The sequence below is a fragment of the Dryas octopetala genome, chromosome 7 (genome assembly GCF_963921425.1).
Source record: "Dryas octopetala chromosome 7, drDryOcto1.1, whole genome shotgun sequence".
In the NCBI taxonomy this organism is placed as follows: Eukaryota; Viridiplantae; Streptophyta; class Magnoliopsida; order Rosales; family Rosaceae; genus Dryas; species Dryas octopetala.
In genome coordinates, this window is record NC_141372.1 from 15,858,947 (window position 1) to 15,875,039 (window position 16,093).

A 16,093-nucleotide genomic window follows, 5' to 3' on the forward strand; every position below is an offset into this window, starting at 1 on the left:
TGATAGGTTAAAAGTTGGGTCAAAATTGAGGAAAAAATGGAAAGCATGAGACAAAATGGACCATTTTGCCCCTCCATTTAACGTCTTCTCAATTTTGACCCAGCATTAAACATGTTTCTAGTAGCCTAAGAAATTGATTTGAGGTGTTGAATTTGAAGGAAACTGAAGTTAGAAGAAATTTCAAAAGTCTGAAAATTTTCTTATAAAATGGGGCAGTTTCGTGTGGCCTACTTTGTACTCATTTAACTTGAGATTTATAACTTCAGTTTTAATGATTTTTTATATGCTTGTAAATAGAAATAATGGCTCTGGTGCTGTGAGAGAAGAAGAAGAAAGAATGAAAGAGGGGACAAAGAAAAGTTGGTTATGGTGTTGTGAGAGAAGAAGAAAGTTGATTTCAGAAATCGTCTCCTTTTTCTTTTTCTCTCTAGCTATTATTGCTCAGTAAATGCGGGTCGATTGAGTGTAGTAAATGCTATACAACTTGATATTGCTGGTTACAAAAAGACAAAGCCTGCCCACACTAGAATGTTTTAATATTATTCTCTCTTTTTTTAACATTCAATATCATTTAACTAGGGTTGGGTCAGTTTGATCGAAAAACTGGGAACCGGCTCAAAATCGGTTTAAAAATTAATACCAGAAATAACCGAACCGAGAAGAAACCGGAACTGAGGCAACAATAACTGGACCGAACTGAGATCTGGTCTCCGTTCTTATAATTTGCAACTGTCGGTAAACTGAATCGAACATATAAAAATTAATCTTTCAATTTTTATATTTATACACATTTAATATTTTAGATAATAAAATTAATATTAACCTAGCTATATTTTAGATAATAAAATATAGTTTATATATCAATTGAACCATATATTATATAATAAAATATAGGGAAACTTAGAGTCCATTTCATTTTATGAGTCTTTCTTAGACTAAGACCGGTATTGATTTAGGGTTTTTAATTAAGTCCTTTTATTTTTTTTCTTTGACGGCTTTATGTTAGGTTTTAAAACGGAGCCCAAAATCTCGAAGTTAAAACCTAACATGCAGTCTCTATAAAGCCCACTCTAGACCCTAAAAGGGGAAATACTCTTCAAATAGTGGGAAATACCCTTCAAATCGGGAAATGACTTTTTTTGAATTCAAAGGATTTTCTTATAAATTAAAAGGACTTTATTATGAATTAAAATAATTTTCTTATAAATTTTAAAAACACCCCCGATCTCCATCTAAAAACTGTTGTTCTAAACAACCTAAGTTTAATTATCTCTAAAATATATTTCATAATTATTTCAATTGAACAATATATTTATTATATAAAAAAGTTGAATGATATATTTCAATTAAACCCCAAACCTCAAAACACCCCCTTTAACCCCAAACCAAACCCCAAAAATATGAAATTAATGGTAAAAACAAATGGTGCTTTAAAAGGGTAGTGCTAGAGTGCCTCAAAAAATCGTGCCTCAATAACATGGAAATTCCATATCATTATTTATTTAACTATGACATTTGTTTTACAAAGACCATTTTAACCTGTTTTATAAATCTTAAAATATTTTAAATTATAAAAAAATAAATAAAATACATTGTGTTCCTCGTTTAAAGTTCAGATCGGCCATCATAACCACCAATCCACCATCACTATGCTTCGCTCGCCAAAAAGAGGTTGTGCGTTCAAAATTGGGTTGTTAATCCCCCAACCTCTCTTGTCTTTCTTTTGGATCATAATGGGCTGCCTTGTCCTCCGTCCTCTCTTGTGGAGGGTAGAGCTGTGTAATGTTTTAGTTATTTTGGCATTTTATTTGCTGGCTTTCGAGTCTTAGATTGCTTGATATTGTTTCTTGTGGGCTCTGCCCCTTTTTAAAGAAATTTTATTTGATAAAAAAAATGAAAGAGGAGATGAAAGATGAATTAAGAATATGAGATTAGAAAGGTCGTGGAGAAAAAAATTGAAAGAGAAAAATGAGTAAGATGAATTAGGATCCTTGGATTGTGAAGGGATCAATAAGATGGTCTTTTAATAAAAATGATTTTAATTTGATATAGTCAAGGGTTTAAATTTCGATTTTTAGGGGTTTCGAAATTTTAACACACATTTGACCAAATTTCGGAATATTTCGAACACCCTAACAGGCAAATGTTTTTGAATTTGAGAGAAATTTCGACGAAATTTCGCTCACTTACCCAGCTAACCAACTTTCCTCACCTGCATAGTTGAACGCCTCTCTCGATCTCAAACTCGATCTGCAGCGCCGCTCTCTCTCCTCTCTCCTCCGTCTTCTCCTTGGCTTGTTTTGGGCTGAACTCATCTCTCGATCTCTCTCTTCTCACCGGCGTTCTCTGTTTCTGTTCTCTGACTTCTTTGTCTTCTCACCAACTCTGGCCACCTTGAAGCATCCGGCCACCTCGAAGCCTCCGGCCACCTCAAAGCCACTCCGACCTCTTTCTCTCTTAACCCCAGAAATCAGTTTGTAATTGTAACTTTGTAAGCCATTACTATCTCTATTTATAGTTAAAATTTTTAGCATCAAGATAAATTATTATCACCTATTATCTAAGATCAATATGTGACTGAAACACACTTAATTGTTTTATATATATAAGTCTGATTAATGGTTAATAATTTACAGAATTTGGTCTAATCATTTTTATTGGATTTTTGTATACTAAGTTTGTAACCCAGAGAAATAGCACTGCGCGTAGCCAGTGGAGAGGGTGTGCGTGATTTTTTGTCTTTAGCTCTCTGTGCTGGTTTTGGGCTTCGATCTACTCTTTTGGTGGTCACTGGTCAGGCTGTTTTGGGCTTTGGATTTGAACAAGATAATTTCACATTTTTAGTAAAAGAGGGTTTGTTTCACTGATTCCGGCCACTCCGACCTCCGATTACCAAAATTTTTGGTTAGTTTTTCTCCCCTCAACATGGGCTTTAATTCCTCTAATATTTAGTTTTCCAATTTTGAGTATTTCTGAAATTAAAATTTTAAGGTTAATTGAATAATTTTGGAATTGATTGTATGATTTTGGGTTGATGTTGAGATTTTGCATATTTAATTGTATAATTTGTATATTTTTGGAATTAATTGTATGATTTTGATATGTATAATTTGTATGATTTTGGGTTAATTTTGAATCTTTAATCGTATAATTTTGGAATTGATTGTATAATTTTGGGTTGATTTTAATTTTTATAATTTGTGTAATTTGTATGATATATAAATATTGATATGGAAGATGAAATTGGTGATATAATATGGAATTGGAATTGGTATGATTTGTTAATAATTAATATGAAATTTGTATGATTTGTTAATAGTATCTAATATGTATCATGTATGGAATTGCCGAATTGGTAATTTAGAATTAGTGAAATTAACATGGAGTTGGTAATAAATTAATAATTAATATGAAATTAGTAATATGGAAATGAAATTGGTGATATTATATGAAATTACAAATTAGTAATATGAAATTGCCAATTGGTAATATCAATATGATATGAAATTACTAATTACTAATAAGTTAATAACTAATATGAAATTAATTTCTTGGTAATATACTGATATGATATTAATATGAAATTTAACTCTCTTGTTAATTGTTATTGTTATTGTGTTACTGTGTATGTCTTTTTGTTATTAGGAATTTAGGATTTAATGGTCAGTGGAGGGAAATCACGTGATCCAGCTTGGGATCATGCCGATCCACTACCGGGTAGCAAGCATGGTTCAATATGCAATTATTGTGACCTTGTAATGAAAGGTGCTGGAGTGACACGACTGAAATACCACCTTAGTGGTTTGGATCTTAGAAACAATGTGCAACGATGCAATAGTGTCCCACCAGAAGTGAAACAATTCATCATTGCACGGATGCAACACAAACAACACCAAAAGAGCAAAACAATACAACGGATGGAAGAGCTCAGGGAAGAGCTCAGAGGACAAGGTCAGATTGAGTTAAGTGATGATGATGAGGATCATAATGATGATATGGAGCCTCAAGAGCGAAGAAAATTTCGAGCTGCACTTCGAGCCTCTAGAGCAGCAGAATGGCAGAGGGAACACTTACATATATAAAGTCCCAAATAGAGGACAAGGTTCTAGGTCTAGTAGTGGTGCACAGATGCAAAGAGGATCTAGCATAAGGGAATCACGACCAACACCCTCCGTAGCACCAAGCTTGTACAAGACAGCTCAAGCACGCCAAAAAAGTGTTAAAAATCTCTTTTCTGGAGAGTCAATCAAAGATGGAATGCAAAGCTTTATCAACAAGTTCTTCATATATGAAAATGTTTCTCCTTCAAAAGCAGCATCTCATCATTTCAAAAATTTTGTGATAGGATGTCAATAGGCAAGAGTAGGAGTGGAACCTTCAACACCCTATTAGATACGCACCGGATTTTTGGATCAGGAGTTTCAAGAAATGCAAGAGCATGTTAATAAATTGAAGACCGATTGGGCAACTTATGGTTGCACAATCATGTGCGATGGTTGGACAGGTCAAACCAAACTGTCTATTATAAAATTCATGGCCTACTCAAAAGGGAAGTCGGTATTCCTAAGTCCGTTGATTCTTCAGATTGCATAAAGGATCATAAATATATTTATGGGCTACTGAAGGATGTAAACGGAGGTTAGAGAGGAGAATGTTGTTCAACTTGTGACCGATAATGTTCCGTAGTTGTTAAAGTAGGTAAGAAGTTAATGAACAAATACAATGTGTACTGGACGTCGTGTGCAACACATTGCATTGATCTAATGTTTGAAGAGATGAGGAAGAAAGAGCAGATTGCTAATGTGATTAAAAAAGTCAGAATGATCACGAATTATATTTACAACCATAACTGGTTGTTGGCAAAGATGCGAGAGATCACGAACGGAGATATTGTTCGTCTTGGTGCCACCCGATTTGCTACAAACTATATTGCATTGGATAGTTTGTTTGGTAAGATGATGGGGCTGAAACATTTGTTCATCAGTGATGATTGGGGTCGTAGCAATTTTCGGCGTTCAGATGCAGGCATCATGGTTGCAAATATAGTTCTTGATCACTCTTTTTGGCAACAGGTGCATAAGGTGTGCGGTCTATTTGAACCTTTCTACGTAGTTTTACGTATTGTCGACACATAAGTGTATCCTACAATGAGATCAATTTATGAGTTGATGCGTGTCGTGAAGGAAGAGTTAGAAAAAAAAACAAGATGCACAGTGAGTAAATTATACCATGTACCAGAGTTGTACCAAACAAGCATTACATGGTGGGAGAAACGAAAAAGATGAATTTCTTTTAAACACTTAAAAGTACGTAGTCAAACCAATTTTGATGCCTTGAAATTGTCATAAACTAGTATATATTCGTTTTCACATATATTTCATCTAAAAAGCATAATCGGTAGAACAATAAATTGGTTTGCAGGTTAAAATGAAGGACACAATTGAACAAAAAGAGAAAAAGGTTAAGAACAACGAACTTGGATTGAAGAATAACAAAGAAGAATATGTAATACAAACTGTGTGGAATCGTATATTTGAATTGAAGAAGGAAAACATAGAAATTGGAATGGTCGATCGAATAATTGTACCATGAGCAAAGACGTCAAACGCTTGGAACATGAAATCAATGGCCTTGAGAAAACACGTGGGCTTCAACTCCTACAGTAATCTGGTTTGCTATAATTGAATTGTAGAAGGAAAACATAGAAATTAGAATGGTCGAATGATTGTACCATGAGCAAAGACGTAAGACGCTTGAATAGGAAATCAACGGCCTTGAGAAAACACGTGGGCTTCAACTCCTACAGTAATCTAGTTTGTAAATTCAAACTCCAATACTTATTTGGTTTCTTAATTCAAAATTAAGTAAAGATAACAATCAAATATCTGATTGGTTTCTGAAAAATATCATTTAAAAAAAAATGTTGACGTGTATATATCATTTAAATCAGAAATTTTGAAATGTATTAAATTTTATGATGGAGTAATGCTACTTGTACACACTTAAATGACCACATTAGCTGACCACCTTATATGGCAGCTGATGTGGTGATACCATGTAATTAATTATTAGTATATCAGCTCATGTCATTAATTACATAACATCACAACATCAATTGTCACATAAGGTGAGATCTAATGTGGTCAGATAAAAGTGTACAAATAGAATTATTCTTTCTGATGTGGTAATGAGAAAAATGACCTTAATCTATATTAAAAGGATTTTCTTATAAATTTTAAAATACCCACGACCTCTGCATAAAAATTGTTGTCTAAAAAGGCCTAAGCCTAATTTTCTTTATTACATATTACTTATTAGTTACCAAAACACTTTGTAATTAAAAGTATCAAATTTGGTGGCCCAATGCATTGTTTGTTGTGCATATGACATGGTGAGTATGAGAGCAAATTTGCTCACCACCTTAATTTGGTGGTGAGCCTCACCACCCTTCTCTACATATGTCATATGTTGTGTAACTTAACCCTTGATAATATATGCATTCAGATGATTAAGGTGATAGAGAGAGAAAATTATTAATAAATAAATAATTATTGTCTTTTTCCCAAAAATATTACATTGATTTAAGAAATAAAAAAAGAAAAAAAAACTCATAAGTCCCATGGGTTTTACAGGTTTAGGATAGTCAAATTTATAGGGGAGGTGATGTTCGATTGTTGGTAGAGTTTTTCATATTTTTGGCTAAGGCTAATTGAAAGAAGGAATGAACAGAAGATGTTTGGGAGTTCCATAGGATCACTCCGGGTTTCAGAGTGAAATCTGGGGACGGTTCTGTCATTTCACGTTCACGCACCAAATTCTAAGTTAGGGGACGATAACAATTAAGAAAAGACGGTATGACCTTTCCTTTAGTCACATGTCGCTAGTCACTAGTCCTAGGTGGACTAAACTCTACTCTTTAGAAGCTAGTTAAGGGTTTACAAGTTTCAAGTTTCATCCTAAAGTCAAACCACTTGACTAATTGCTTTAAGTCAAAGAAAATCCACAAATTAATTTAGATTAATCTAATTTAATCTCTACACTAGAAATTTGCTAATCCTAACATGCTAATAACCTTTAATTAAACAATTAGATCTCCAAAATAAAGATAGGCATGTTAATTTAATTAATAAATAAGCATGCAAACCTAAAATTAAAGCCTAAAATTAATTAAATAAAGCAGAAATATTAAAATACTTACCCGGTTGTAGACCTCTAAAGCTAGATTCCACTCTTAGGGACTTTTCCTCCTTGGCTTACCTCCAAAAGAAAAACTTTTGAACTATGAGAATTTTCTTCCCTTTTGGTTTGTCTCTTTTTAGAGAGACTTCCAAAAAACCAAAGAGTAAGTAACTCTAACTTCACTTGGTGGTGCAAGTGAAAATGAAGGATAAAAGTCTCTATTTATAGGCACTAGAGGACTGGAAGAATTGTAAGTTTTCAATCCAGGACAGATTGCACTAAAAAGTCACATACAAGAGGGTATAAACCGAATGGGGTCGAAAAAACCCAATGGGTTGGCTAGTTTGTGAGACAAACCCGTTTAGCAAAAACGCTGGTCGTTTTGACCCAACTTGGCTGACCGGTTCCCCTACACCAAATCAACGACTCAGATTGAGTAGGGTTAATGATCTTGGACGGCTGAGATTAGAACAAGAGAAGCGGATTCAGTGTGGCATGCCTCATCGCGCGCTCGTGAGCTTGCTTGCTCAGTGCCTTATCAGCGCGTTCAAACCAATGACGTCGCACCATGTGTCGCGTTGTCAGTCTAGTCAGCAACCAATTTAACTTCTTTTCTTTTTCCTATATTCTAATTTCTCCAAACTTCGTAAATTGATTAAATATAGCTCGGAACTACAAATAATTTTCTGAAAAGTCCTACAGACTCGCAGTAATTAATACTAATTTCATGTAGCCTTAAAATAATAATTGTATTGCAGAAAAATTAAGTAATTAAAATTCAAGTCCAATAATTTTAATTCTCAAAAACAAATTTCAACTTGATAATCTCTAAATTTGTGTACAAGGATACTAGAGTTCAACTTTAAGTCTCTAATGGTACAAGTTAGTTACACAAAAGACAAAGAAAACTTCATTTCCTTTAAAAAACCTTAAGCTTCTAAGTACAAAAGAATTTGAAAAACACATGTCAACACAAGATAAGATTGAAAAATCATATGTGTTACATTCGACATACGACAACTTAATCACAAGTTAAGTTCAACACAAATTTGTGATGACCCTTCCTCTTGGGTCACATGTCCTTAAGAGACTCTAGTCCTAAGTGGACCAAACTTTATTCATTAAGGGTTTATAAGTTTCAAGTTTTATCCTAAAGTCAAACCATTTGACTAATTGTTTTAATTCAAACCAATTCTACAATTTAATTAAGGTTATAATAAATCAAACCTAAGTATTATCCAAGTATCTTAATTAATTAGCATTTCTCCCAAATAAATTACTAATTAATTAAACTTAAATAATAGCTTAAATCCAACTCAATATCCACAATAAAAACTTGCTAAACCTAGCATGCTATTGACGTTTAATTAAGCAATTTGAAATTCCAAGTACGTAACAATACTATACCTAGAGGGGAGTGAATAGGTTAAACCCAATTTTTGTCACAATAAAAAAAATGTACCTCAAAGCAAACACAAATATACAATCCAAAGTTCTCAATATTTGTTTTTCGGGTTCTACTAAACCATTTATGTTCAAAAGCAAATAAACTCACAAGTTTATGGTCAAGTTAAAATGCAATTCTGTCACTTTCATCAATTTTAGTCATGTGTTAAACATATAAGCTACTTTTAAAAGGTAAAAATGATAACTCATTTTTTTTTTCTCTAATGTAATATAACGTGACTAAAATTAACAAAATAATATAGATAAAATTGATGGAATAGACTAAAATGATATACAATTGAAAGTTCGTGAACTATATAATTCAAAAAATAAGTTGGCGGACCAAAATAATACTTGAGGTAAAAGTTGAAAGACCAGTGCTATAATTATATCTTAGTTTTCCGGCTTTACCCTTTTGCAAACCTTTATAATGTTTAAGGCTTTGAGCATAGAGTGAGTTGAATTGTAGAGAGCATAGCAGCATGGCCTTCTTATCTTCTTGGTCACCCACACTCCTTACAACCACCCAATCCTCCTCACCTTCAACTCCCAAACTACTCCCTTCTCATTCTCCACTCAGCTCCTTTAGATTCGCAACCAAGCCCACGACCACCCACACTATTCACACACTCTCGAGCAGTTCAACCAATGAGAAATGGAGAGCCAAAGTTTCATTCTTTCCTGCATTTTTGAACAAAGGCAAGGACGCTAAAACTCTGAAGGAGGAGCTTCTTGATGCCATTTCATCGCTTGATCGAGGCGCTGATGCCACTCCAGAGGACCAGCAAATAGTTGATCAGGTTGGTTTGACGTTTGCATTCCTCTTTTACCTTTAGCTTTGATTTGTTTTCTGGGTCTTTCTATTTCTTTTTGTCTTAAATGCAATTTGAAGCTAAATAATTTAATTAGCCGTTGTTACAATTTGGCATCTGGTTTCTTGGTGTTTTTATTTTCCTTCTTGGAACTGAAGAGGAGCTTAGGTCTAATTGGATGGGAGGAGAATGGAATGTGAAAGAAAAGTAGAATAATTGATAAAGATCATGGAGATAGATATGTCCTAAACCCCATGCCTATTGGATAGAACAGAGTGACTGAAGCTTGGAGATAGAGCATTCTAAATTAGTCTGGAACTTGGGGATTGAAAATTAAATAAGATGGGGTTTCTAAGGGAAAAAAATGTTGCAGAAAAAGCACCTCTCCTGCAAAATAGTGAAAATAAAAAACAAAGAAAAAAAAAGTGCATTCGATATTATACTCCAATTTACTGCAGTGGTTAAAGATTTTGCTGTAAGATCCTATGTTCATTTTAGCAATTTTTGGAAAATTTTAATTGCAGATGAAGAATACATTGAACTCTAACCAGAAAAAAGTTGAGCACAACAAAAAAGAAGATTGGTTTATATTTGCAAATTCATAACCTTGGAAGTTTCTAGGATAATGACCATTTAGGTTGTTCTGTGCCAATTTAATGTGTCATAGTTCATGCATTGTGTACATTTTAAATGTAATCAAATGGAATTATCTATGTAGGAAACAGGTGGCAATTAATAATTAGATTTTGAGGGTGTGATATATGTATTTAATAATGGACCACCTTTAAGATGGCCACAAGCTTGTATTGGTGTGTCCTTGGGTGTGGTTATGTCTAATATGCCAATTTTTTTAATCTCAGTAGAGGATTGTGTGACACTAATTTCTGATGTCTATGTGCATCTTTTTATTTATTTTCTTTTCATGGAATTTATTCTAAATAGATTGCACGCAAACTTGAAGCAGTTAATCCAATAAAGGAACCGCTCAAATCTGATTTACTGAATGGAAAATGGGAGCTTATATATACTACTTCAAAATCTATTCTGCAAACTGAGGTAAAGTAGAATTTATATTATTTTTTCTAATTGAAGTAGTCACTTCTATTGATAAATTTTTCTTTCCAACATTAGAAGTCTGTCAAAAGACTCAAAACATATGACATTGTTTTAAAGTTCTTGCTTGTGTTGGTTTTTGTGTACTCCTCATAATCTGAATAATTTTATTCAAGTTAACAACTTTCATACACTTCTTAAGGGGCTTTCTTGAATTACATCCCTTGCTATCACATTGAGAAATATTGTCTTATATTACTATAACATCATCTCTTAAAAGCCACATTTGATTTGTGCTCATGTGCTTCGTAAATTTGACTTACAGTTACCAACTAGCTTGTGGTCTAGTGGTATTTCTCTCCACAATATTGGAGAGGTTCCAGTTTGATTCCCCCTCCCCCATATAACAAAAATAATAATAATAATAAATAAATGAATAAATAAAAATACATTTGACTTTCAGGGTGTTCACACTGTGTTGTTGTAATTGACCAACTGTTTCTTCTACATTTCAGCCTCCAATTTCCAATCAACAACAGGTAGATGAATAGGACATATGTTGGCATGCTTGACAAGCATTGTATTTATCAATTTCATTCGACTTCTAAAAGACTTCCTGGCTATTAATTTTTCCTAAGGATATTAATAGTTAGAAATAAATAATTCGCATGAGATAAGACTTAAAAGTGATGAAACCTTGCGCAATCTCTAAATCCCAAAAATCTTTTTCCCCTTAAACATCATCTGCAATTTTCGTATTGGTAATGTATAAAGGCTCAAGAGTCATTTGTTCATCCCTATTAAGTACTTATTCTTTCCTTTTGTTTACTTTTTCTTGTGTTTGCTTATTGAGCCTTGGGAACCTCTATATCAAGCACTCCTGACATTGCTTACTGTAAAAAGTGCATTGAGGTGGCTGGAGACTTAATATTTCTTATGAATCTTTCCTTTAGATTATAACCTACCTCATTAATTTATTCTTTGCTTATATTTTAATATTGCCAAACATACTGAGTATAAGAAAATATTTCCCACTCAATGATTTAAAACTCGCCTTTAGCATCATTCTCATTACAACTTGACCAGGATTCCTTAAACAGTTTTGAGAAAAATTCCTCAATAAGCGAGTTTTGTTTCTCCCACGTTGCTTGCTCCTTGCACAAAATTGAAGTTTTAAGCGCTTGCTTCTTTCAAATATGTTCTAAATATTATTTTAAGATTAAAATTCCTTTTCATAGATAAGAAATTTCCAAATTAAACAGATCGAGTTCATTTTGGTTAGCACTGCAATGTGTGATGTGAGTTTTCTTTCCTTTCACTTCTATCTCTTGCTGAACTCAGTACTTTCTTGTATTACTGGAAACACTTTGCTTGCTCTTTTCTCATGGTATCTTTATTTTCTCTTTATTTTTTTTATAAGGTGTGAAAAGAAATTTAAACTTGACATTATATATTTAGCTCCTATAAATTGCACTCAGTTGATATGTAGTATCATGACAGAGACCCAAATTTTTAAGATCAAAGGTAAATTACCAAGCAATCAATGTGGACACACTTAGGGCCCAGAATATGGAGTCGTGGCCAACTTTCAATCAGGTAATGTTCAATTCATTCCCTCATTGGTTTGTGTAACTTTCGATTATACATCTTTTGTGGACCATAATTGTTGTTAAGAGGCATCAAAATTGTGTTTAATCTCATTATGTTGCTTTAACTAAAAAAGTTGTTAATATTATGAATCTGTTTTGCCACTCCAAAACCAGTATAGTACTATAACCAAAGTCTTTCGAAGAGAATTTGTGATAAAATATATTAAATTTAAAAGAAACATAATTTGATAGAAGCACTAGTGCAACTATGTTATCTATTCTTGCAAACACTAAAGTCCATATAGATTTTCAAATCATTAATTTAATTCTTTTCACTTTAAGAAACAGTGAGTATGCTGTATGAACTGCCCTATAATTGCTCTGACTTTTTCATTTTAATTTGTGTCAATACTCTGTAGGTCACAGCCGATTTAACACCTTTGAATGCAAGAAAAGTGGCTGTTAAATTCGATTATTTCAAAATTGCGGGTCTGGTAAGTATTCCTGATGTTATTGATCATTATGTTGAATGCCAAAATTCTGATGTTCCTGATTGTGTGCATACAATAAAATATTATTTTGGTTCCTTGGAAAGGCCAGGTGGGTCCTTGAGCTATAGATAGAACTCAGTCAATCCTTGGAAAAGCAGGATTTGAACCCAAGGGTTTTAGTGTCATCAAAGGTCTTACTAGCTAAGCTACCTATAGAAATTCAATGTTCTTTCATCTCTTTAGTTTTTCTTATTTGTTGTCTTCTGGAATTCTGCATACATTTTCTTTTTAAAAATTATAGGGGGGGAGGTGGTACACGTTTTGTGGGTTAGAGTGTGCTATTAGGCATCTTTTTGGGCATCAACTTCTTCGGTATATCAGGATCTACCATTCATTAGAATTGAGGCAAAATGAAAAATACGAAATTAGGGGGCGTGGCCTCCCAAACTTTTGCTAAAAAATAAAAATGAAATTAGACTTTACTAAGAAACCAAAGGGACTAAGGCAAAATGCCTGCAAGGCTAAAAATTAAAACAAAAGCTCTTTTTTAAGTTTTGACAATTATGTCCACAGCTTGAAGGACAAAAGTTCAGGCTTGCAAAAACATATTCATATGCTAGAAAGTCTACTGCCTCATCTTCTCAAGCTATTGCTTATCTCATTTTAGCTAATTTTCTATTCTTTACTTTAATTTGTAATTAAATAGTTTTATTCTAAGGTGTGAATCTTTGAAAGTGTACAGAATTTGCCTCAATTCTTTTGAAAGTGTACCGAATGTCATCGAGTTTACCTTTTATTTATTTATTTATTTATTTGTTCAAAAGTTTGCAGGGGCCATGGCCCCCTTTGTCTCTTATATGTTCCTCCTGCTTGGTGAAGTCTTTGCACTGAATGGTATAAGTTCTGCTCCATAAAATCTAAGATCGTAACACATAGCATTTAACACCTCTGAGCTTTATATCTATATGACTTGGAAGCTTCAAGACCACTCCACAAGGTCAATCTTCCTTGCTCTCAATTTCTCATACTCACCAACAGGAAGCAATCCTTTGTCAAAAATCCCACGTAATAAACTCATCCTAGAGCTATCCCAGATCAGCTTACTACAGCAGAAGGTTTAAGAGGATAAGAAGAAAGACATGGTTATTGGGTTTGAGTTGTGTCATGTGTGCTGGGCCTGCAGGCTATGTGTCCTTGGTTGGTATTTGAGAAAATTTCCCTATATATCTATTAGCTTATGAGGATGAAAAAGTAGACCTCGATGCAACTCACATATTAAGATGTGGGCTCTGTGCTGGAGCGCTAATTGAGGCCTTTCTCTCTTTGAAGGTTTTAAGTCTCTTATCTCAACTAAAGATGGAAAAATGGACTTAGCTACCATAACTGAGATCAAAGATCAGCTAGTCATGCATTATCCAAACTTGTTATGAAGCATTATCAAGATATTGACATCCTGCACTTTCAGAATGATGCATTGTTAAATTAGTTGCCTTGATAAATTATATGTTCCTGAATTTCTATTTCTGTAATTCAGTTTACATAAATTATTTATATCATCATGAATGCATGATATACAGATACCTATTAAGGCACCTGGTAGAGCTCGTGGTGAACTGGAAATTACATATTTGGATGAAGAATTTCGGTGAGTTAATAATGTATTGTAATTTCTTAAATGAAGAATTGAGATTTACTACATGGGATGCTCTGTTAAGCCTGCTGAAAGAAATTATACTTTTATTTTAAGTATATAAGAAATATGTATGCAATATTTAAAGAAGCATTTTCCCCTGCCCCCACCTTCCAACTGTCTTGGATGGTCGAAAAGGTTGATAAATTTTGGAGGTTGGATTAAAGCCACTTGTGATCTTGGAGCAGTATTATGAAATATGTTATTGAGATTTTTTATCAAGGAAGTTGATTCTGCATATTTACATGAGAGGTAGAAAGCATAAAAAAAAAAAAAAACATAATTTCTTTAAGAAAATAATTTCATCAAATTATGGTTAGTCTCTTTTGGAAAAGTGAATATATAACCTGGCCCCAGGGTTTTACTTTAACTACTTAAACCACAAGATTACTGCAAGTCAACTTTTTTACTATGTTTTCTTTCTCCTTTCCTTGGTTTTACTATGTCCAAATGCAAATATGAACATCAGATGCTTCAATATTATTAGGCTTTTTTACCCAAATACCACTTGAACTACAGGGGGTGTGCTCTCATACCACCCAAACTTTTTTTCTTGCCAATTTACCACCTGAAATTATCAATATGTGCTAATTTACCACCTAACATCTATTTTTCTGTTAAATCATCAAAAAATTTCCTAAACTTCCCATTTTGTCCTTGAATACAATAAAAAAATAATATTATTTTAAAAACTTTTTTTAAAATATAATTATAAAAAAACTTAAAAACTAAAAAATAGAAAATGGAAATACCCTTTTTTTTAGGGGGTTTACTTAGATTTTTTTTTTAATATTTAAAATGCTTTTATCATATAAATTGACAAAAATACCCTTGAAATAAACAGAAAATTTAACTAAAGTGACGGTAGGTGGTAGATTGGCCAATATGTGAAAGTTCAGGTGGTAAATTAACAAAAAAAAAAAAGTTTGGGTGGTATTTGAGCACACCCTCTCTAGTTCAGGTGGTATTTGAGTAAAAAAGCCATATTATTAAGATAGCTACCATGTCTTGTAGGGTTCCAAATTTATGTACATTTGACAACAACTGTTTCGGTTATTGAACTGCAACTTGTGAACATCATATTTCTTTTATATTGGCAGTGTCTCAAGAGGTGACAAAGGAAACTTGTTCATCTTGAAAATGGTTGATCCATCTTATCGAGTTCCTGTCTGATGTATACAATCATAATGCAGAATATGTAACTATCTGGCCATCGGGTTTTTTCTTCTGTTTTTTTTAGTTCATGAATCATGAATTCTGCTTGTATTTATTCTCGTATAGGTGCTAATTGCTATAGAGAAGGTTGTACATGCTACAAAAGTTTTCCTTCTGCAAGCTAAAGGCATTGTTAAGACCTTACCTTACCTTTATGGTTCATTTTGTTGTAATATTGCTTTTCCCAACCGATCAGAGTCGAAATTGTATCATGGGGAGAGTATTTTTCATTTTCAAGAGTATTATATATTGGCAGTGCAGTATCACTCGCCATGTTGTCAACATTGCAAAGAGCTTATGATTTCAATTCATCCATGAAGTCTCTTAGGTGGTGTTTGGTTGTAGGAAAGTGGAAAAGATAATGAAATGGGTTCTTTTATTTGTTTGAAAATTAGTACGAGCCTTAGCTAAGCTTGAGGTCGGGGCTTGAAGATTGAGCATGGGCCCATGTTTTAGGCTTGAGGCACGAGGCCCATGAAAAAAAAAACAAAAAAAGGGATAAAAGAAATGGGCAAGACAGTCCCTCCCGGTTAGTGTATTGGTGTCCATTGATTTTAATTTGGTAGAGGATATTCCGATCGCCCTCTATTACTGAATTGATCACCTTGATATATTTTG

At 33.4% G+C, this 16,093-nt stretch overlaps 1 protein-coding gene across 2 annotated transcripts; it reads left to right on the forward strand.

Moving 5' to 3' along the window:
- Positions 1-9,090: 9,090 nt before the first annotated feature.
- LOC147280066 (putative plastid-lipid-associated protein 4, chloroplastic) lies at positions 9,091-15,759 on the forward strand. 2 transcript variants are annotated; one of them, XM_086251348.1, is made up of 6 exons: positions 9,091-9,425; positions 10,380-10,493; positions 11,991-12,086; positions 12,499-12,573; positions 14,148-14,215; positions 15,361-15,759. In XM_086251348.1, exons 1-6 carry the CDS (start codon positions 9,108-9,110, stop codon positions 15,431-15,433), a joined length of 744 nt encoding a protein of 247 aa, XP_086107474.1. In that variant the 5' UTR covers positions 9,091-9,107; the 3' UTR covers positions 15,434-15,759. The 2 variants fall into 2 exon arrangements, with proteins under 2 accessions (XP_086107474.1, XP_086107476.1); XM_086251350.1 differs by lacking the exon at positions 10,380-10,493.
- The last annotated feature ends 334 nt before the right edge of the window (positions 15,760-16,093 follow it).